Source organism: Stegodyphus dumicola, chromosome 11 (genome assembly GCF_044657685.1).
Source record: "Stegodyphus dumicola isolate Sdum_Otavi_A_Nest chromosome 11, ASM4465768v1".
Lineage (NCBI taxonomy): Eukaryota > Metazoa > Arthropoda > Arachnida > Araneae > Eresidae > Stegodyphus > Stegodyphus dumicola.
This window is the reverse complement of record NC_140778.1, coordinates 86,655,422-86,681,075: the sequence shown is the minus strand read 5'-3', so window position 1 is coordinate 86,681,075 and position 25,654 is coordinate 86,655,422. Positions and strand designations below refer to the sequence as shown.

General features: G+C 35.0%; 1 protein-coding gene across 1 annotated transcript in view; it reads right to left on the bottom strand.

The window, feature by feature from the left end:
• Nucleotides 1-12,354, bottom strand: part of LOC118198425 (pseudouridine-5'-phosphatase-like) — a 69,866-nt gene extending 57,512 nt beyond the window's left edge. The window contains exon 1 of the mRNA XM_085826958.1: nt 12,213-12,354. Within this exon, the coding sequence (XP_085683084.1) occupies nt 12,213-12,270 (58 nt within the window). The 5' untranslated portion in view covers nt 12,271-12,354. The remainder of the gene's footprint in view (nt 1-12,212) is intronic.
• Nucleotides 12,355-25,654: the final 13,300 nt, after the last annotated feature.

Here is a 25,654-nt window from a genome sequence, read left to right as displayed (position 1 = left end):
ATCTTCTGAACCAAGATCTCAAAATTGTAGCTCCTACGTCACCAACAAGAATTCACCACGATGGCATCGGCGACATCTTGGATATTTTGCTACTCAAAAATGTTGATCAAACGCCGCATTTAGAAATAATCAGGATCTAAACTCAGACCATTTACCTATTGTTTTCGACTTCTACGGATTTTACCCTCCTCTCAAAAGACATCGCATCAATACCAACTGGAATCAAGTTAATGTTTTATTAAATAGTTACAACTGCAATAACCACTTCCCTCATAGCTGTGCCATTCAAGAAGAAATTCATAAATTTACGACTAGTATTCAAAATGTTATTTCCAACTCCTCCTATCCGGTTAAAGACAAAAAATCCCAAATGCTTCCTAATTATATAAAAAATACCATCAAACAGAGAAACGAAGCCATCAAAATTTGGCAACTCTCCAGGAACCCTGCTGATAAAAGACACCTAAATTATCTCAATAGAAAAATTAAGTTAGATATTCAAGACTATAGGACCAGGAAATGGGATTTTTTAATGGAAAATATTTAACCAAATCATGAAAATGTTTGGAAAATTGCTCGTTCCCTCAAAAATAATAATAATAATAATCAGCATGCAGTTGAATACTTGGGTAAAATGTATTATTCTGATCAAGACATTGCAGATCTTATGGCCGATGGACAAGAAAAATTTATCAACCACTCCCTCCCTCCTACTCTGAAATTGAAGAAGAAGCTAAGGAAGCCATCAACTTTATACGCAATAGTTCGCCACAAAGGCACATCCAATTCGCTTCCCCACTGAAATTTAAAAAATAATTAAAGCTCTGAAACCCAAAAAAGCTAAAGGATTCAACCAAATCAACAACGAAGTACTCAAAGCCCTTCCTCATAAATGTATTGTAAATCTTTGCAATATTATCAACGGATGCATCAGGCTCTCTTACTTTCCACAGCAATGGAAGCATTCAACTGTTATTGATAATATGCAATTTGGGTTCCGCAAAGGCCACTGTACCACACATCAAGTGCTTAATTTAGTCGAAACAATTGCTCTTGCATTTCAGAAAAGAAGCGCAATCGCTGCATGCTACCTCGATTTTGAGAAGGCTTTTGATCGAGTGTGGCATGCAGGCCTAATTTACAAACTCATCAACTTAAATATCCCTAATAATCTAGTCAAAATTATTTTCTCCTTCATTAGAAATAGCCCCAATGTGCTTTGCCATAATTAAATACACATACACTTCATTAGAAATAGGACTTTTCAAGTTCGCATTGGAAATACCCTCTCTAAAAAGAAAAGAATGTTCTGTGGAGTGGCTCAGGGTAGTGTCTTGAGCCCGAAGCTTTTTAATATTTACATAAATGATTTACCTCACCCATTAAATGCTAAAGTTCTCAGATATGCCGATGATGCTGTTGTTCTCTCGGAATCCATGAATCCTCAATTAGCTATTAATAACTTGCAACTGCATATAAACAATATCACACACTGGTGCTCTATATGGCAAATCAATCTTAATGCAAATAAATGCTGTACCGTTCTCTACAGGAGATATAAAAAACTGCAAAGAGTTAATGCTGAAATCAAAATCAACAATATTCCTATTCAGCAAGCTGATGCTTACAAATATCTTGGAGTCTTTATCGACAAACATCTCACTTTTAAAAACCATCTACAATATATTGCTAACAAAGGGAACGCAGCTTATATGGCCATCTACCCACTTATTGGAAGAAATTCAAAATTAAATCTACAAACTAAAAAAGTTCTATATACCTCGCTCATCAGACCCATCCTTACCTACGCCACCCCGGCATGGGCTACTGGCAACAAAAATGAGAGAAAAAGATAGGTATCCTCCAGAATAAAATTCTGAGATCAATCACTAACGCACCTTGGTTTGTCAGGAATCAAAAAATTTAAAAAGACCTAAAAATTCAAGCCTTCATGGACCATATTCTCACAACTTCTACGAAAGTATGAAGAATAGTGAGTACCCTGCTATCCAAAACATTATAAATTATGATCCTTCAAGTGAATACACAGTCAAGAGACCGCGCTGGATTCATCACAATCCAAGGTGGTGATCTTGTTTATTTGTACATACTGTATATATTCTATATTCATTTAATCAAGAATTTAATTAATCAAGTTTATTCAAGATATTATTTCAAATTGTAATGTATCAAGTGACCTCTCTAGTCAAATTAGAACGTTTGCAAATTGAACTCTTGTGATTTGCTAAGAGACCTCACGTGACCTCTCCTGCTCTCAATCAAACTGTGTGCTCCTCCTTCATTCAGGGGACAGACACCGATGTGGAAGGACGCATTACTATGACTTGACCGTTTGCTCATCTCTCTTAAAAATTATCTCACCTGACTACAAGATTGCTATAAGATCTTGCTTCCTGCACTACCCGATCATTGACTGAGTACTTAATATGTCACATATGAAAATTGCTTGCCATGCTTATCCAAATCAACTGCAGGACTCTATGTCTTTGAATTTTTTCGCCATTGGGCGGGTGCGATACACCACTGATTATTTTCATAAAAATAGGCCATAGGCATGATCTAAAATCGATAGGATGAAGACTCGTAGTAGTCATGACCTACTTTGTAAAAATAATAGATTAGATTAGATTCAGAGAGTTACTCAATAGCTAGCAACACCAATAGTCACCAAAGCGGTGTCAGGAGAAGCATTGCCACTCCCATGCTACAACCTACCGCCAGATAGGTTAACTGACCCCAATTCAGTTACATCAAGGCCTGTGTGAAAATATTCTTTTGTGTTTTCGGTGGCCTCCATTCCGCTATGCTGTGCGACGTTAACAATGACCAGAATGGTACCCGAGACAAATAATTGTCTTGTTATATGCAAAATTTAAAAATGATTAATCTGTGGTAGTCATAATTATGCATTTCCTTTTAATAAAAAATATTTTTTTTACAAAGAAAGCATGAAATTTCAAGTTATCCCATTTTTCATAATATAACCGTCAGCTACTTGATTCTGATTTTAATTCCTGCTTGCATTTAGATATACGCAATTTTTTATTGTACTTATTAGAGTTACCTATTCTAATTTAAGGGTAATTTAGAGCACATGTTTTACTTTTAAATTATTTATATACTACGAAGTTAGCAGGTAGTTTCAAAACATAAACCATTTCAGCACAAAAATTTCATTGTATTAATATTACTTGTCCTCTGCAACAAAATAATTTGGAGTCACTATTAAATATGCAATAAATTATGATCTAAAATTTGTTAATACATAAGAGAAAAAGTATTTCTAAAAGAGATTTGGTTTTAGGCACTGAAAATTATTTCTATTTTTAATTAATATAAAATACTTTTTTAGGAAATATCAAAAAATAAAATTTTAAATAATGCAGAATTAGAGCTCTGAAGAGTAAACGCAACACTACAGATATTCAAAACAATACCAAGTATTTCAATATCACCGACAGTATATAATAACGACATACATGACATTAATCACAATGAATCTTATATAAAATTTTAAGCTTGTTAGTGATAAAAACCAAGTATTTCAATATCACCTACACCATATGATAATAACATGTATAACATTAATTCACAATGAATCATATACGAGGGTTGGAACTTTAATAGTGGCAACACAGCTGAGAAAATGCTACGCAACAAAACCAAAGAATATCGCGTCTACCACACGTAAACTACATACCTACCTTACCTCTCAGCAAAAAGACTCGTCCTGCCTACGTCACACGCATGCAGAGTGACGCGAAGAATGGATCCTTGTATTAGCTTGCGGTCTAAAGTAAGTGTTGTCAGGATGTTTTCAAAACAAGAACAACAATGTTGGATAAAAATTGAATGTGCCAGAGGTCATACAGCATGATAGTGTCATCAAGGGCTTCAAGAGGCTTGCGGGGAATCTGCATTGCCTTACAGAACCGTAGCAAGATGGGTGAAAGCATTCAATGAAGGACGCCAAAACGTGGCAGACATGCTGCGGCCAGGTCGTCCGAGTGTCAGCGATGCAGATGTGCAAGCTGTTGCCGCACTAATGGACAGTGATCGCCGCCAGACGATTCGTCAGCTGGCCAGACAAACAGGATTAGCGCATACGACTGTGCTGCACATTCTGAAGGAACGCCTGTCCATGAGAAAAATTGCTTCACATCAATTGACGGAAATGCAGAAATGGCTACGATACAATGCTGCCTGAACCCACCTGGAGCACTATGAGCGCAAAGGAGATGCTTTTTTACGCCGTATCATTACGCTGGATGAGACTTGGGCCCGATAGTATCAGCCAGAACTGAAACGCTAATCAAACGAATGGCGTCATCATGGGTCACCACGACGTTCGAAATTTCGTCAGAACCCCAGCAATGTGAAAGTTATGGTGATTCTCGTGTACGACTGTGATGGTGTCATCCTAACGCATACCGTTCCTCCACAGCAGACCGTGACTGCGCAGTATTACTGCTCATTTTTGGAGCACAATCTCCGACCAGCTTTGAGAAAAAACGGCAACACTTTCTGCAGAACGCTCCTCTCATTTTGTATGACAATGCTCGGCCGCATGCAGTGCAAGCTGTGACTGATTTGTTCAAGCGAAGGGGCTGGGAAGTGCTTTACCATCCACCATACTCCCCAGATCTAAGCCCTTGTGACTATGACTTAATTCCTAAGATGAAGGAAGTATTTCATGGCACTCGCTTCCAAACTGTTCCTGAGATTCTTCCGGCAGTAGACCGTTCCATTCAAACTATCAACAAAACAGGCGCTGCTACAGGTATTCTATGACTTCCACATCGTTGGAAACGGGTTGTGCACAATGCTGGCGACTATATTGACGGACTGTAAAACATTGTGACATGAATCACTTTTGTATTCCTTGTAAACAAATAGTTGCCACTATTAAAGTTCCAACCCTCGTACTACTTCTGTCCCAAATTAGTTGCTACATTCGAGCACTGATTATTGATACTGAAGATTTTATGATTTTGTTTGCACATTTTCCAGAAATTTCAGGGTGCTATGTTATCAATCAACGACAACTTTATTTACCAAGCATTACCCTCCTTAAATCAGTACCAAATTAGTTTCAAAAATCCAGCTTTCGCACACCCTTAAGCCACGCCCCATTTTGTGACTCTTCCATCAGTAATGGCTTAAAATCTTCAGGCTAATTAAATGTAAATTCAATTATCTGTCTTGTCTATACGAGCCAGTTTGCCTTAGAAATTCTTCCACGAAGGCATCTTTTACTTTAGGCAGACAGCCCTCAAGGCTTCGCCTTAATCACATAAACACGATATTTCTGAAATACGGGCGTGTATAGCCTTACAAAATGGGGCGTCGTTTAAGAGCATGCGAACCGTCTAAATTTGCATCGATAAAATTGTCCCAAAATAAGTGCTACATTTGTGGAAAGTAAAAACTGAGAATGAAAACCTAGTATGCATCGTTACATTCCTTGTACAGTCAAAAGTCATTAATCCAGACTCATCGGGACTTTGGCGATTATGGATTATAGATCATCAGTTTAAATCTGATAAGATGGCATGTAGAAATTAAAAAATTAAAAATATTAAACCCTAATTTATGAAATAAAGAACAATTATGATCTAAAGGGTATCAAAATTTACAAAAAGAAAAAGCTTAATATTTATTTGTTACTTTATTAATTATTTCTTTCAATGTAAGTTGTTTAAGTTGCTTCGTTTCATGTGATAATACTTTCTCTTTAATTCTATTAAACAAACATAATTTCTTGTTTAGTTACAAAGTTCCGCTGTTCCAAGTCCTATAATTGCTGTGTCGAGAATACCGACTAATTTGTCAATCGAAATTTTTTCATTTTCAATAACCTCTGTGTCACTTTCTTCACTATCGGAAGCGAATTATAATGATGAGGAACTTGATTTAAATCATATCAAAGACGGAGTACATCGAGATGAAATACTACATTTAGTAAGGAATTATAAGCCAAATAAAATAAAAAACATCTGCCCTGAAGATAAGGATAGTGCTGAGAAATCGACTTCCAATTCATTGCACGCTGCGGGTTTCTGGATCAAAGATAACAAATATGAGAGCTAAAAAGTAATAAATTTCGTAAAAAAGCTAACGCAATTAGCATTTCTTATAAAATATGTACATGGATTCGATTTAAATTCATATGTATATGGATTTATAGGTATTTAATGCAATTAAAATTTAAGAATGCATCCATATATATATTTTATACGAAATGCTAATATATATGATAGGTTAAAATACCATTTATGCAGAAAACAGATTATCTCCAGTCTGATAAAAAAAAAATTATGATATTTTTATTTCAGAAAGACGAAAAAATGATATGAAGCTGAACACACATACACACACATATTAAGAAGCTTGTTTATATACAAAAGCTGAGGGAAAGAAGCATATCAAAAGACTATTAAAGCTTTTAAAGTTTACGTGATGATGGCTTTTGTTTAAGAAATTTTGTATTATGTATTTTTATTGAATTTGTATTACATGAAACGGAAGGAAATGCTATACGTCCAATAGTTATATGTTGCGAATAATTATTTAAATACAATCGTAAATTTTTTTAAAAGGAGGAAAACTTTGCAGTATAGCACGCAACAATATACCATCCTATGTTACTGTTAGTTACAGTGGCACGTTTTCATAAAATACACTTTTTGTTAATAACGAGCCACATTACAAATAGAGAACTTATAGCAAAGATGTAGCAGAATGAGAGTGCTACCTAGTGATGAATTTCACGAAAGTTACTGAAAACTGGGAACCGGAATTTCATCGAGTCTGACAGGCCTTGAGAATAAGTTGGCCTTGGTTATATGGAATTACTAAATTAATTAGAGTAACTGATAGTTTTCCGTTTTGCCGGCGCAAACAATAAAGTCGCCAATAATGGTATAACTGATGCCAAACGGAATATGTTCCCTAGTAACCTTTTACCCTTCATTTTCAAAACAAGTAACATCCATTTCTTATCAGATGGATTGTTTCTTTCAATACTGGCATACTATTACATAGAATTTTTATCAGATAGAACAATTTTATGCCCTAAGACCATTCGCTGTAATTAATTAGGACGCAATCACACCACTCACCAAATTCATCAAATCTAATGAGATTGCACTAGTGAAGTAAAGCACTGCGGTTTTACGTACTTTCTGAGTAAACTTGTATTCCATAAGATTTAATTTTAAGATTTAACATGAAATTAATGTAGATAATTACCGAGAGAATTAGATTTTTGTAGCGTAGTTTATGTGAGATAAGATCACTTGGGGTTACGTGATATGCACCGGTGAATCAGGATGTTGAACCATGAAAGCATAGTAAATTCTTAAATTAATGTCTTTTTACAAATTTATTATCTTTATTTATTGGCTTTTACAAAATTTTAAACCATATTAAAATGTTTATGCCTTCAAAATAAAAAATTCTTGGAACTAACATTGGTTAACCTTTTTTATGTGTATGTTGCCGCCAATAAAGTCTGCTTGGCGAGATTTGCGCTGGCGAAATGGAAAAGTATTGATTAATTTATATCTGAAGAAACAGTGTGTATCTCTTCACATTAAAAAAAAAAAAAAAAAAAAAAAAAAATTGAGCTGTAACTTTTGCGGATTTGTTTGAAATATCCAATAAAAAATTTTCAAAATCGGATGGAATACATTTCTACAGATTTCCTATAGAAGAGCAAAGGTTAGTACTTGATTATTTTACACTTTTCTTATTTATAAACGGATTAGAAATGTGATCATTTTATATTTAAACGTGAGAATAATTTTATCATGCATGGCATGGTTTATGTATGACTGCGTGTTCGTTAAATATATTGGTTTACCATACACTGCAGAAAAATTCATGTAATTTAGATATACCCATACGAAAATTTTGACATGGCTTTTTATTGTCTCAAATGAAATTATGATGCTTACGTATGCAGTAGTCTTAAAATATTGTTGCGTACATACGGGTTCTTAGTAGATTGAACGCACAAGTCCAATAAAATTTATTCTTATCACCAGAAGTATAAAAAAACGCTGAATTTTTCCTATCACAAAATATCATGCAGTAGTTATATTTTAAACTATTAAAAAGTTAAATAGAACGCAATCTAAAACGCAGAGAAAGCTAATCGGATCTGACTGCGAATTCGCTACAATTATTTAAACAACTGAACGGAGATGTCTCTCCGGATTTTATAGCTTTTTAAATCAGCCACGCGAGAATTTTCTAGCAATTTCTGGAAAGTAAAAGGAGTAGAATTACGGTTACAGCTAACATAGTAGTCAATTACATTTATTCAAATTAAATATCAGTTAGAAAGATAAAATGTTATTCAATGTTAAATGCTCTTGTATTTTTACTTTTCCGGCATTTTCCTCTTAAATTTGTCACGTGCTGCATTGCACGGGGAAATAAAACAATTTTAATTATAATTCTACTAAAACTGTCTAACTAAATATGAAATTTGTAGCAATACATAATTATGGACACTTACAAATTTTAATTTATAAATATGTTTTAATATTTTTATTACGATATTAATTATTATATTAATTACAAGGGTATAAGTGTATTTTATCATTTTTTTTACTATTAAAAATATAATATACAATTACAGGATTTGAAGGTATTATATTTTAAACTTAACTATCTTATTTATAACTTAAACTATCAAAAATATAAAATACTTGCCTAAATTTTTACTTGCGTATAATTTTTATAATCTTGATATAATTACGTGTGTAAGTACACGAAATAAGAATGTCGGCTAATAATCGTGAAATTTTATACATTTACTTCGATTTTATTGCAAAATAAAATTTTTTTGAAACTTTTGGGCAGAATTTCAATAAATTTTGAACAATGGTATAAAACTTATGCGAATCTAAAATCACCAACTTCTGACATACAACCTTTAATTTCATGTTAAAAGAATAGGCAACTTTAAGGTCTCAGAAGTAATCAATTAAAGAACATAATATTTGATTATTTTTAAAGTAGGTCATTTTAATCACACTTAATTTTTCTAATTTGAAGGAGGCAATGATGAAAAAAGTATTTTATTTTCATTTTATTTAAAATATTTTTATATTTGGAATACACAATAAAAGAGCAAATGCAATATTAAAGGTATCGAAGCAAATATATAAAATTTCATGATCATAAGCCAACGTTCTTATTTCATGTACTTACACACGTAATTATATCAAGATTATAAAAATTATGTAATATATATTACAACTGAAGTCATATCTCCCCATTCTAAAAAGAATAAAAAAGAGCTTCTTACTGAAATTTGTACATATTCAGAGTCTATAATTATTTTAAAGAAATATACCTATAAGACAAACTTTACGAACATTCCTATAAACCTACTTAAAATAATCGAGTAGGGAAAGGTATTTAAATATTCACAGCAATTTAAGGATCTGTTACAAAGACAGTGTTCGGTTTCGAGGGCAGTAAAAAATCGCCAAACTATTCTTGATGCAAATGCTGCCAAAAATAATTGCGGCAAGAAAGGAAGTATAATAGTAAATAACTAAGATTGATGTTTTAATTTACACTGGTGTGCAAAAATTAAGGACATGAGTAATGTAAGAAACACTTACTAAAAGAGAAATCAGAGGGATAAAAAGAACCTTTATTGAAAAAGTAGCATGGAGCGCAATGCGACTGAAGGACGAAACATCCCTGTGATGGGTGTCGAGCAAGAAACATCCGGTCTTTAATAGGGGATATGATCTCCGCTGACTGCTAGGCAGATTTCACAGCGTCCGCCCATGCTGAGAATGAGGGTGTCAATGAGTTGTTGAGGCATTGCTGCCCATTCGTCTTGCAGCGCCAATCGAAGTTCCGGAATCGTTACTGGTGGTAAGGTACGAGCTGCCAAGCGTCTGCCTAGAAAACCCCATACATGCTCGATGGGATGGAGATCCATAGATCGTGCCGGCCAATCCATACGTTCAATATCCTCACTCTCTAAGAGCTGTTCGGCAGCTACTGTGCGATGACATGGTGCATTGTCGTCCATGAAAAGGAACTGCGGACCCATAGCGCCTCTAAAAAGACGCACATACGGAAGAAGAATCTCGTTACAATAACGGGTCCCGTTGACTGAACCTGCGTTAAAGATATGAAGGTCTGTACGACTACCAAGCATGATGCCTCCCCAAACGAGAACACCGCCACCTCCATACCTGTCCCTTTCAATGATGTTCGAGGGATGATTGCGGCTTCCCCGCTCTCTCCAGATGAGTATGCGATGAGAATCGCTACTCAGACTGAATCTGCTCTCGTCTGTAAAGAGTACTCGTCCCCATTCATTGTCTCTCCAATTCCGGTGTTCCTGACACCACAGAGAACGCCTTCTCCGATGGGCAGGCGTTAGAGGTACACACCGTACAGGGTGTCGTGCAAACAGACTACCACCGTGCTGTCTTCTGGCCACGGTAAAACGCGATATCAGTCGTCCAGTCACCTGTGTCGTGTGTCTAGCGATTTCTCCCGCTGGCTGCCGCCTGTTTCTTCTGGCCTGTAAGACAATATACCGGTCATCTGCGGGTGTGGTTCCTCGTGGACGACCACTACTAAACCCCTGGATAGCTGTTCCTGTAGTTTGAAATTGTCTCCAAAGTCGTGAAACGATGCTGTGAGCAATTCCGAACTCTGCAGCCACACCTGTCACACTGCGGCCTTCCTCCAACTTCCCAATGATTCGACCTCGGGTAAAAGCATCCAGATGTCGTCTAACAGATTGATTATTCGCCATTTCTCGCTGAGGCAGCAACTCGGTGTGATTTTAACTGCTATACAGCGTGCAATCTCTTTGCCAGAAATACTGATCTTACACCGACAACATGCTTTATACTACTCAGACACTCCCCCGTTACGTCTACCTGCATATCTGCACATGTGCTACTGTACATCACCTTACTTAATCTCCTGATTGGTCTTTCTGTCCGCTCTGTCTCTTCGTTCAGCTAATATGCTAATTTTTCGACTTCGTCCTTAATTTTTGCACACCAGTGTAATTGAAAGGTTAATTTCACATAATACTTTTTTATTATTATAATGTATATGAAAAAAAGCTAAACATGACTGAATGGAAGCAAAACAGTAAATAACTATTTCAGATCATAAATTATAATTTAAATAAAAATTGCTTAACATAACTGAATGGATGCCTGCATTGCTATTTCGCTACCGACTTATCGTTAAAGCATAATTTCCTTTCGTTGGTTGTTCAAACGTAATTTTCTATAATGAATGATGCCTTTTCTTTAAAAATTTTCTTGGTAAATCGCTCACTTATTTGTTCGCCGCTTTTTACAAGGGTAAAAACGATTGGATTTTTGTCAATTTTCTTTTGCTTTTTAAGTGAAAATAGCTGGATGTGTACATAGATAAAGTCAAGGGTGTGCGCAATGCCATTTTTGTGCAATTCTAGGATTTTTTTTTTTTTTTCGAAGTCAAAATAGGTCCATGTGCACATGGATACCGAGTATGTGCAGTTCTTAAAAACGCGTCAAGCAGTGAACAATTCTGCACTTTACCCAAAATTCTATTGCCTACTTTTTGTCATGGGCAATTCCCAAACTGTTAAATCCACAGGATATCAAAAAAAATTTTTAATCAAAAAAGGATTTAAAAATTAAACTAGTATTTCAATGGCGTCTTAAGAAATATACAACTATATAAACTTACGCTATCTGAAATCTGCGCGTACGCTAGATTTGTCGCGCTATTAAATGGCCGCGTTTGCTAAATTTGGCGCTTTTGCGCATACATTTTCGCTGCAATTTTTTTACGGCCCTCAAAACAGAATAGTACCGTTACAATAAAAAAGCGGAAGAATATAATCCCGCATTCAATTTCAATGTAATATAAATATACGCCCCATAATTACCTCAGTGTAATATAAATATACGCCACATAATTACCAAGTTATTCTGTAGGTATGAAATATGAAAACGAAAAATCATTTCCGATCATAAAACTGGATATATTCACAACAATAATTTATTTTCATGGTGTAGGGATACCTTAAACAGCAGAAACGATACAAAACCCATCGGTCAAATGAAAAAGATATCAGCGTTAACTCGAGCTACATGAGTTCACAAATTAATGCTAAGACAAAAAACAGAAATCAATCTTACCAAATATTAGGCCATCCATGTCGAATATCACGTGCGTGACCGGCTTCAAAACCGCCATTATTGCAACGCTTGTCGTCTGCTCTGCACAATCCAAATGTAATGCAGATACCACATTAATTTTTTCTTGACATGTGCTGCCATCTATCGCTGTTTTACGGAATTAAACGCCAGATGAGCAATTTTCAATAAAAACTATGTTATAAAGAAAACTGTAATCAAGTAAGCGTTTAAGTGTCTTTAAAAATAACGGATGTTATTCTGAATATTAGATAAGATTTTTGAAAATAAATAGAATTCTCTTTTGTAGTTTACAACCGCAGATAATTTATATTTTGATATTTATAATCTTCTTCCTTTGATAACTTTTAAACATTCTACATATTTTCTTGAAACGGAATATTCACCACTAAATACTATTTTTTAACTAAAAGCATAATCCACGTGAAGAAATTTGTAGTTAAACTATACCCATCAAAGACGATTTCCCAGAATTTATTGAAGTCCCAAAGATATCTAATCAAGAAACTACCAACGAACTCTTCAGTAATAGTAAATTACAACAGAAAAATCCACAAGAACATTTTGCTAAAATCTTCAACATATTAAAGGATCAAAGAACTCTCTTCTTCATGAACTCAATAACTCAGAAAATCTATTAATTCAACATATAAATCACAAATGCAGAAACTTCGTCTAGCCTTCAAAGCAGTAGAAATATCTTAAACTTCGCAGAACAAGACTAACTTAGAAAACGCACTCAAGAGATGCAAAAACCTAAGCAATGCGCTGGGGACCAGATCATCGAGAGTTCGGGCATCTGCCGTACTCTCAACTACAGATTTTATTCACCTCAGATCACTAATTCACCAAATTCCTAAAATTTTGTCGAACTTTTCCTACGTTAAATTTGAAGTTTCTGTGTATAATTTTTGTAGTTTCTTCCAGATTATGGCATATTTTAATAACTGCTCAGCTTCTACAAAATTATGCTTATCCAACTTCCAACAGATGACGACTCAAGAGAAGAAAACCTCTTCAATAGTTCTCACCATGTTCAGGAGATGGCGCCAGAGCATGCAACTAAAACAAAAACTTTCCATTTTTAAAATGAACTTCACTAAGACACAACCCGTATAGCAGTACTCCGCAACCGGTGTGCCGCGGCACACTGGTGTGCCATGAGTAGGATATAGGTGTGCCGCAATCAAATACATGTATTTGACATTTTGCAATTTTTTATCATGTATTTAATACACAATGACAATTTTTTTCCATTAATAATGTCTATTTTAAATGTTTTCATATATTTTACTGTTGTGTGATTGTTAATGTGTCAGCATTTGAATTTTTTCGGCACTTCCTTGATAACTCGGAACTCTTTGGTGTGCCACGAAATTCCAGAAAGATTTTTTTGTGCGTCGCAGGTGAGAAAAGGTTGCGGAGCACTGCCGTATAGGGTAAATACACTCATGTCCATAAATTAAGGATAATGCAAAATCAGGCAAAGGATGAGTTAGAAGCAAAACAAATTTGACTTATTTGTATAGCTTATTTATTAAACAAAAGGTAAATAGCAAAAAAAAGATGCTATATGTTTGATATTATTAAAACAATTAGCGATTTTTTCTCCCTGGAGCAAATTACAAAAATTCACCCGCGGCTTCATCTTATAACGACACTGAACTTGAAACCCCTCTTTTTTCGCCACTGCTAGTGCGGACCTCACTCTCTTTCATCCGCCTCCAACAAACACTCCTTTCACCCTTCTCTTTCTCGCCCCACCCGATTTTTATCAGAAGCCGAGTAAAAAGATGTTTCTACATCTTGACACTCGAGAATAAAATACGATCTGTGTGTGTGTGTGTGTGTGTGTGTAAATTACAAAAAAAAAACCTATTTACAAAAAACCAATATTACATGGTTGGTATGATTCTATGTCTCCCAGGCGATGCAATACAGTCCGTACAACGCCCAGGCATGCAGAGTATCAAATTATCGATCTGATCTTGGGGAATATTACACCACTCAAAAAGCAATGCTCTCCGAAGTTTCGGTAGACATGTAGGAAGAGGTTGACGGGCTGCAAATCGTCGGCAAAGCATGTCCCACACGTGCTCTACTGGATTCAAGTCCGGTGAGAATGCTGGCCAGTCCATACGGGTGATATCCTCCGATTGAAAGCATTCCCTTACGATGCTTGCACGGTGAGGACGGGCGTTGTCATCCATAAACACAATTTGTGCGCCCATGGCGCCCCGAAACACGTACATGTTGTTCCAGAATGACGTTCCGATAGATTTGGCTTGTCATGGTTCCAGTTTGAACATGCAGGTCAGTTCTGGAACCCAGAATAATTCCACCCTAAACGAGCACTGCTGCACCACTTTAACGGTGTCGTTCAATGATGTTTTCTTGGTGGTAACGGGTACCTGGAGATCTCCATATGAAAGTCCGGCGATGATCAGACTGCAAGCTAAACCTGGACTCGTCGGAAAACATCACACAAGCCCACTGTTGCGGTGTCTACAACGCATGCTCTCTACTCCAGGCTAACCACAGGCGACAGTGAGTTGCAGTTAGTGGAACGTATCTGACAGGTCTACGAGCATATAGATCAATCTGTCCTAAGCGTCTGTACCCGGTCTGCCTTGAAATTGTCGTACCAGTGGCTGAAGAGAGCTGACGAGACAGGTCTGAGGCTGTGCTCCGCCTGTTTCTTTTGGCAGTAACTGCCAAATACCGGTCCTCATTCGGCGTTGTAACTCTGGGGCGACCTGCGCTGTAACGTCTACTCACATTACCATCATCTTGGAATCGTTGCCAAAGCCTGGAGATGACACTCTGGGCAATTCCAAGTTCGTCTGATACTTCCAGTTGGGTACGCCCACATTCCAGACCGCCGATAATTCTACCACGTAAAAAATCATCCAAATGCGTCCTTTGTGTCATAACTATTCGGTTATTGCACTGAAATGCTTTAAAGCGCCTACAAACAATTTTACGTCTTTGCCTGTATTCCTTATATATCACTCTTTTACACTCTCGTCATTGTGACGTACCATCGGTGTCATCTGGTTACTTCCTGAAATTTGCATATGACTCTTGAAGATGTGTGTAGTGATTTTACAGGTGATATATTTATTTTAGAGTTCGATTTCCGCGTGACTCCGAATTATCCTTAATTTATGGACATGAGTGTAATTGGTAAGTAAAAGTTTTAGGACTAAATACTCATTCTCACCTCAATTCACGTTAATTGTAATTAAACATTGATTTACTAATCTACATCTTTAATATTTTAAACCAAGCGAATATTTAATGTTTAATTTTCAGGATACTGGTAAAAACACTTGGAGGTTGAGGCCAGAATTAAAGATAGGATCTAAGATACGATCCATCCAAGTAATTAAACACTACCAACTTCTCAAGTACTTTTTACAGCTAATTTCTTGTCTAGTTAGCAAGAAACTATTTTTTGAAAAACTTTATTTTTTTTTAATGAACTTGTTTTTCTACTAAGACGCAGCCCGTAGGGTAAATAGTTTCTGAGTAAAAGTCGTAAGACTAAATACTCATCCTCACTTCATTTCAGGCCATGTAATTAAACAGTTTAATGTTCATTAAAGTATAATATATAATACAATTATTTGACAGGAAGAAAAATTGTTTCATTTGAATCTGGACAACATTTCGAAAATAAAAATTCGGGACTGTATTAAAATGACAATCAGGATATGATAATAGTAATTAAATAAATATAAAAATGTTGCTAAAAACGATATTAATATGAAAAGAGTAAAGGACAAAGGAAATAAATTTACTTCTTCCTCCTTTATTCTTTTCATATTAATATCGTTAACAATTTTAATTACATAAAAATAATAATATATTCTTTTCGTATTAATATAGTTAAAACTAACTTTATTCTTTTCATATTAACATCATTAAAATTTTAATTACATACAAATAGTAAGTACTAAAATATTACACGCAATTTATACTAATTCCAGTTTAACACCTTTTATTTGAAAATATCTTTGCCTAGTGCACTTTAATGCGATCTACTGGCGAAAACTCTTTAGTAGTTAATGACCAGAAAAAAGTAAGTCATAAGTCAAGTCATAAAATTAATTTAAATAAGGAGTTACGGTAAGCCTACTAATTTAAGAATTAAATACCCCACTCATCCACAAGCACAAAATTCAAAATACTAACCATAAAATCATGCATTTAAAAACAAGCTGTTAAGAACAGTAATGCCAAATGGTAAGGAAGAAATCTTCTATGACAATAAATTAGACTTGTGCATGTTTTAATGAATGAAGAAAACTGTAATTACTTCACGTGGTCATCTGCATATGACGACGCCTGTAATAAATATTTTATTCACATGGCAACAAGTTTTGTTTTGCCAGGAAGCGAATTCCTTAATAAACGTATCGGAAATGGTTTCCTTCCAACTGTTTATCACCAGATCCCCGATTCAATGGAACTTTTTCTGCTTTTTCTAATGTCTAACCACACAATCTAATCTTACATCTAATCTTTCTAATGTCTTACATCTAAGCAGGTTTCCCTTAAAAAGTTGCCCGCCAAGGCATTCCTCCCAAGGTTAAATTTCTAAATCTAGGAATATAAAATTAAATAGAAAGAACAAAATTAAAACGAAAGGAAAATCTGAAAGGTTTTAGATTTTAAATTACGTTTCCAAAGGAGCCTTTTCTTAACATTTTGTGTGTTACCTTCATTTATTAAATATTATATTCTTCGCACTTAAACCATAGAACTCAGTTCCACAACAATATCGCAAAATAATTTTAAATTGAGCCTTTTCGATACAAAGTTTCGCGCGCTGGAGATAAAAATGTTTTTTTTTTTTTTTTTTTTTTTTTTTTTTTTCTTTCAGTACAACGTTGCCATTACTCGCTTTGAAATCCTTGAGATTGTTAATCAAAAATTCGTTAAAGTTTTACAAAATATGAAATCGATAATAAAACAAATTCCAAACTCAGAGTTAGGCTTCCATATGCCCATATTCTCAGTAGGATTACGTCATTCAAAATTTGATGGCTCTAGGTACCACCGTGTTATCACAATGCGAGAACCATGCATACATTTATGCAGATTCTTCGTTATTTAATTTCTTTAAATAGGGGCAGGGCGGATATATTTGGTGGCAACAGTTTGAATAGTGAAACGGACATTCAAAGTGGTTCGACGCAAAAATCGCAAAACAAAACAAAAAAACCTAAAGCCCCTTTGGACTAATAATAGAATACGTTATGAAATAAGGGATCCTTAAATAAATTAAAATATTGAAGTCCCTCTTATTTGGGGCTCCGATTAAATTACGATTTCATTTCAAAACTGAGAAGTGCCGAAGCCCTCGGCTGAATTTTAATCTCTGATTCTTTCCCTTCAAGGTGATAGTTCTCGAGAGTTTTGCCGCAATCCAAATAAGTTTGTAGAGTCATTAGGATTTTTTTAAGCAGAAGAGGTGAAAAATGTGCAATGCCCTCGCCGGACCTCTAGAATACTCGTCAACTGTGCTTAAAATTACACCACAGAAAAGAGAGAAAAAGTACCTTATATACCGGTTTTTGATGACCCTGTTGCGAAATCCTGGTGGTGGCGAATTATCGTCTGCCACCATTTAATAGTTCGGACAAAATTGTAGTCATTAAGTTTTTTTTTACCTCCTTTCCTTTATTTTTTAAAAATTTTTTATTATTTTTTTTTTTTTTTTTATTTTTTTTTTTTTTTTGGAGCAGATACATGAAAAATTTGCAATACCCTCGCTGGGACTCGAACCCTGGATCTCTGGAAAACGCGGCAAGTATGCTTCCAATTACATCACGCAGGCATGCGGAAAGAAGGAAAAAAATATCTTACAAGCTAACATAAGTATTTAATAAAAATGGCGATGAAATGTTATTTTGTTTTTCGAAAAGGAAGAAAATTTAATACAGTGAACCTCTCAAAAAAACCTCACTAGTGGTTCGAAACCATTTGGTTTTCTTCGGAGATCGCCTCCTCCACTGAAGACCAAATGGTTTCAAACCGAAACAAACGGGTGTGTGATAAGCCTAACGATGCTACAGAGAGCGGTAGAATTTCTGAATAACTTGGTGCTGCTGTATTATTTCAAGCTTTTATTACTAATGTAATACTTCATAGAGATTCAAGGTAGTCCTTTCGAAGCATAAAAATAACTTCGTAATCGTAATATTATTGCGTATGTAGTGGTTGATTTGCTCGACTTTAAAGTCATGGTCAATAGCAGAATTTGTCACGTATTGCGATGCATTTCGAACCAAGTAATAACCACATGACATAGGGTTAAATTTATGATGTGATCACGGAAAGTAAAATACTGTCTGGCACAATTTGATCTGATCACGGAAAGTAAAATACTGTCTTGCACAATTTGATCTGATTTTCCTTCTTAACAGATGATTTCGTTGAAGAACCATTTCTCTTTTAGTTTCCTTTGCGGAAGATGGATTCGATATTTGCGTATTCCCTGAGGTACGCCGTGCAGCACAACCATTTTTTTTCAGTTGACACTGAAGTTGTTTTACGAAGCTGTTGTCGTTCACCTTCAGAGGAATGCTTGTATAGGTTTAGCCTCAGCAGGAATGACGTACTTTCGGTTTCAGGATTATATAGCATAGGATTTATTATACGTCATGCCTGTAAAAGCTCTTGGGCTATCCATGTTTTTCCAGCGTTGATCATATACATATGCTTCTAATCGCAAAACTGTTTTGAATAGCTCAAATATTTACGTTAAATCAGTTTTTAAATTAAAACTTCTATACTTTAACAATTACGAAATTTAACTTTGAGGTTATCAGATATTGTTACGGATTTTGTATTTAGGTTATTGTTGTATTTTGTATTTTTGGTAGAACTGTAATTAAAATTGTTTTATTTCCCCGTGAAATGCAGGGCGTGACGAGTTTTAAGAGAAATCTACGCCGAAAAAGTAAAAATACAGGAGCACACGCATTTAATAAATAGATATCTCGTAATTTATATTTAAATTGAATAAATGCAATTGTGTGTTAGCTGTAACTGTAATTCTACTCTTTTGCTTTCCAGAGACGTCGAGAAAATAGAAATTACCAGAATGTTCTCATGCATGATTAAAAAGCTTTAAAAAGCTAGTGAAAAACATCTCAGTTCAGTTGTTTACTAAGTGGTTGTTGTTTACTTAGCTGCTGTAATTTTGAGATAGGATTAGCTTCTCTGCGCTTTGGATTGCGTTCTATTTAAGGTTTTAGTAATTTAAAATATAACTACTGTTTATATTGCGTGATACTGAGATACTGTACGAATATCTTTGAGGAATAATCCAGCGTTTTGTTATATTTCTTGTGATTAGAATAAATTTTATTAACTTTTTATTGGACTTTTATTGGATCTCTTATGACCCGTACGCACTCAACAATATGTTTAATAAACCTGTGTATTTGTACATTATGAGTTGTATCAGAATCAGCAAACTTTGAGTAGATTAGCAGGTAGAAATTTCCGGTGAAAACAGACCATCCTAGTCAACAGTTTGACTTTTATGCAGAATGACGATTGATAAATCCCAGTAAAAATAATTTACTCTTCAAGAATAGCAGTGTCAAAGGCGCATAAAATAGTTGTCAGTTTGCAAGCGCCATGCGTGCGAAATCTCAGGAAAGCAACAGATTGCATTAAGAATGGAGTATAAAGAACGGCAAAATTCCTCCATATCCAGTCTTCACCAGGAAGTAAACTGCATCCGTTATACTTTGGTTGCCATATGTCATGCTAACCCTTGGTGTCCCCAAAATGGAAAAAATAAAAAATCTACGATGCAAATATGTACATCAATCATAGTAGCAACTATTCTGTGCATAAAAAAATTATGTACATAATGCACAAAATAATAAATAAATAATAAATAAAAGAGGGGAACAGTTCTATATCTCTCCTTCTACCGGGCCAAGTGACGAAATTTAACTTGCGTGTTTCTTGTCTCCAAATTGCGATTTAGGATGTATAACAGATATATAGCATATAGATATATAGGATATATATTGCCATAATTAAATAAACCAAACCGGCTCAGTAGAATGGAAAGGGAGGGATATGGAACTCTCTCTCTCTTTCATCTCCTCACTTTCTTTTTCAGCCCGAAGGACGTTAGCCCAGAAGGACTATTAATTTCGTTTTGGCATTTTGTGTCGAAAGGTTTAAAAGTCTGAATCATTTTCCAAATGGTTGCCACCAAGTATTATAATATATAGCATATAGATATATAAGCTATTTTGATACCCGATCCGACTTTTTCTGAAATGACATACAGATTTGTTTTCCCTATTTCGATTCTATCACTCAAATTATGCCTAAATATTAAATTTTGTAAGGTTGGTAAAAACCTTATCTTCAAAAATTTATGTTGGCGTACTTTTTTCAGTTTGCGCCAAGAATAATTCACTGGGCGAAATTCTTAATTTTTTAGTAACTTGCTTTCCTTTCCCTTTCATTGCGTACGAGCGCAAAACTGTTGCATCCTTAATTATTTCTAATAAGTTTCTTTATTTTATACTTCTTAATCACAGATGTTATTTTCAGATACGTAAAACACATTTGGTGCTAAAACAAAGATGCGAAATTTCAAAGATATATGTGAAGTTACAAATTGGTCCGTTTTCGATACATCTACTTTGTAAAACTGTTACAAGTTATAATTAAAATTTAAAAAAAAAAAAAAAAAAAAAAAAATTATAAAATATACTAAAAATACAAATTTAAAAATTAAATTAGGAAATAACTGCGAATTTTATTTGGAATAAATCTAAATTTCGAACCGTGAAAGAAAGAATCAAATAAGTTTTATAAAAAGGAGTTATTAATAAATATATACCAAATTAAATTGACACAGAGGAACTAAAATTATTTTAATACTTAATTTTACGATTTGTTACAAAACCTAGCAGTTTGGCATAATTTGACTCGTAGTATCGAAATGTAGAAAAAATCAATACGTCATTTCAGAAAGAGTCAGATTTTTCGTCAAAATAGCTTTGTTAGAACAATGTTACATATAAGTCAAATATATATGCTAAGTCGCGCTTTCGTGACATGAAAAACGCAAGTTCAGTTTCGTCAATCGGCTCAGCAGAGAGGCCTACCAGCGGCCGAGCGGTAAAGTCACTGAACACTGGTAGTTCGGTCCGAGGTTCGAATCCCGCGGACGGGCTGGCTGCATGGGCGTTTTCGTGGTTTTCCCCATGTGTAACGTGTATACGAGCCAGTTTCCCTTAAAAAGTCCACCACGAAGGCATCCCTTCCCTTAGGCAGATATCCCTAGTGTGCTTTGCCTTAATTAAATAAACCAAACCGGCTCAGTACAATGGAAAGGGAGGGATATGGAACACTCTCTCTCTTTCACCCCCTCACTTTCTTTGTTAGCCCAGAAGGACTATTAATTTCGTTTTGGCATTTTGTGTCCAAAGTTTTAAAAGTCTGAATCATTTTCCTAATGGTTGCCACCAAGTTTTATCACTTTGTATTATATTTAAAGAAATTAAATAATGAAGAATCTGCATAAATGTATGTATGTTTCTCGCATTGGGATAAAACAACGGTACCTAGAGCCATCAAATTTCCCTCCAGTAATTTCGAGAAGTCTTGGAGATTTCTCGGCGGTCGGATGAAAATTATATAAGGCCTGGGACAGCATCTGCTCTGAATTGTTACGAAGTTGTGCAAATGAACGAAATATTCATTTGCACTAAATTAATACAGCGTGTAAAATGCAATTTTAAACATGAATGTAGGAATGAATGCCTCCCAGAGGAATGGGAGGGAAAGCCTCTGGTATCTGATTCGCTGACGTCTATCACGTGTGCGGTCACGTACCCTAACCAGAGTGAATGCTGCTTGCAAAAGTTGCAATGAAACCAGGAATAATCAAAACAATTATTGGCATTTGTAATTATTGAAATATTAAATGTAGCAAGGAAGTAGGTTGAGATTGCAGTCAATTTATAGAAGTTCGTATTTGAAGTACCTGCGTAGTTTACCGTGTCCATGTCTTGGTGAAGAAATTATATTATTGAGCTTACTGATGAAAGTTTTAATATCTTTTAGAATGAACAAGACTTCTGCCCACCTCGGAAATCAGATTCCAAACATTAATGTCCTGAAAGAAGAAATATTCATTAGCCCCCAAGTTCCAAGACTCTTACGAGATAAAAACTTTCATAAAAAGTAAAAGAAGGATGACCCTGAAACCCCTATCTTGAAATGGTATATGGATTTTTCGGAATCAGTAAAGCAGAAGTTTACTGCCAATTGATTCAAAACTGTTGCACAGTTACCGCAGAATGCCCAATAGAATGTCTTCTACATACCCTCCACAACTTTATTTTTCAGAATTTAAGCTGTGAGTGACAAACAAACAGAAGTATTCCATCAAGGTTTCTGCAATTTTTAATAATGTAGTTCCACATTTCCGTTAGATATTTAGAAATTAAATGAAGCTTAAATATGTGATAAATTAAAGAGTATTAAACTCAGAAATTTGGTTTAAACGGGAGGCTGGTAATAATAAAATTAACATTTTGCACTCTATACTAACTTCCGAGTTAGATAAAAGTATTATATGAATGAAATTTCATAGATGCATTAGTTAGAGATACAGCTTACAAAATTAGAATACTTTATTCTTATTTTTATTTTTTGTCTGAAATTGCTTCACACCTGTCACACAGAAATATTACTTGCTACGAAAATTTTATTATCATTTTCGCGTTTAGGAAGATCGGTTTAATAAGAAAATGTCTGTCTTTATGGAAGAAAATGCTTAAATTGGTTCATTAGTGCAATTAATTAATAATTTTCTATTAATTTATAACTGCAGGTAGAGACATACTCCTTTTGGGCTTTAAAACTTTCACTAGCTCAGCAGGAGTCACATGACTGCCGCCACACCCCTGATAGGACAATGCTAGTCTTTTATCATCGCATCCTCACCCGCTAGTGAGATTTCAGAGACAATGCGTCTCATTGTTTTCTTATTTTGGCTGTATTTTATCTTAAGGTACCCACCTTTATGGTGGACCAATTTCATTATGTGTGAGGCACATCGTGGGATTCCGTGATAAGCTCTGGTAAAAGCGAAATTAATTCCCGCTGTAAACCAGAATACGCAAAAAAAGCATCAAAGCATCATACATACTCCTATATTCAAAACACTTGTGGAAATTGCCTTTTTTTTTAATGTGAAGCACTATTGTTTTGTCAGTTTCGAAGTAACATCTATCGAAACACGCAAGCTATCTTCAGCGCTCCTGGCATTGCTGGTAGCACTGGTAACATTTCTCGTTTGGCGTCAGCTGTAGACTGGCCGTCACATTCTTTCAGAAAGCTTGAATTAATTGTGTAAAGACGTTACCATCCAGTGTTTATAGTGGCCTATGTGGTCAGTACATCGGCGCTGCATGTAAATTAAGCATGCTAACAATAGCTTTATCTAGCTGTTGCCTTGTCGGAAAAATTTAGCTTGGACCCTTGGCGGCTGTCTAAGTCGATTATGCCCGGACCTTACCCTAGGCATAGCAGTCTTGATAAAAGAGAACAGTGGGTTCAAAGATTGATAAATTTGACAAATAAGATAGGTTGGATTTAGTTTTGATCAAAGATAACCAAACTTCTTTGTTCACGCGCCTTCTTTAAATCAAAATGTCGCGTCGTGTCGAATGATCCACAGAAACCTTAGCTCCGTTTACGCTACAACACGAACTCACGGATGATATCACATTATACGGTTTGTCTACAGAGAGTACCCAAATACCATCTAACAGCCGAGTTCAATAAGTGAAATGCTTTTTCTTTGGACATTTTGAAGAAAAAAAAAGATTGCAGTTTATATTGTTACAGTTTTTGTATTGAATTAGATATTTTTAAATAGAACTAATTAAAATTATTTTATATTACTGTGCAGTGGAACACGAGGCTTATTTAAAGAGAAAATTAAAAAGACAGGAGAGAGAACGGAGGATGGGGGCACTATCCCTTTACCAAACGGTTAATCAGTATAGCACCCCTTCAAAATACATAATGCCACCTGAAAGGTGTTCAACGTGCACGACAGGTTATACAAAATAACATGTTACAAAGTTACAGATTAATATTCAAGATACATTACTGGAGTAGATTACATTAGTAATACTTGTACAATACTTTATTGATAAACTCATACAATACTTTACTGGTTTTAATACTCATACAATACTGATTAATTGTAAATGGGACTGATTTTGTACAAATCGGTAAGTAATACCACTGCATAACACGTTGCAAAGTCTCAAGCTATTACGAATTAACACATCACATATGCATTATCGACACATTACTGGTATATTGCTGATGCAAATATGACTGATACACTACTGATTCAAGACTGATATAGTAATACTGATACACCGATAAAATACTTTACTCATATACGACTGTTACATTACTGATACAAATATGCATATACAATATTTAATTGTTACAATACTGATACAATACTTTACTGGTATTAATACTGACACAATACTGATTAATACTGGTACAATACTTTGCTGACGTAAGACTGTTATATTGCTGATACAAATTTGCATATAATCCATACGGAGCATACGTTTATGACAGCAGGAGAATTTACGCTGCCTGACATAAGCCCATGCCCAGGGCAGACAGTGTGTCCATTAAATTGACAATCTTTGTAATCAGATATCACTGCTTTATGATAAATTTGCAGAAGGCCTGCCTGTTGGTATTTAGCAGCTGAATGTGAAGATCAGTTGACAATGGACAAAGCAGTGCATTTAATAAATAGATATCTTGTAATTGTACGCGTTTGCTTTTCGGGAAAAACCGAGAAAATACCAGAATATTCTCATGCACATTTAAAAAGCTTATAAAAAGCGGGATCAAAACATCTCAATTCAGTTTTGTTTCGAAAACTGTTGTTGTTTACTGTAGCGAATTCGCGGTGGAATCGGATTAGCTTTCACTATTGTGAATTAGTTCTGTTGAACGTTTTGGTAGTTTAAAAGATAACCACTGCGATATATTGCAATATTGTGGGAATATCTGAAGAAATTTAAGCATTTTTTTTATTTGTTGTGATAAAAAAAAATTTATTCATTTTTCATCGGACTTGTGCTTTCAATTTATTACGAACACGTACACACGCAACAATATTAGGAGAAAGCGAATCTTCCAAGTCATTTGCGACACACCAAAAATTCTCTCCTCACGACTTGGGAGCCACATGTTTCGGGAAAATTAATGTATTATTATCTAGTACTTTTTTTCTGTATATTAGAGCATTTGAACAGAATGCAAATTAAAATTTAAATAGCTTGTGGAACATAAAGAACGTCGTTGCACGGGCATCAAATTAT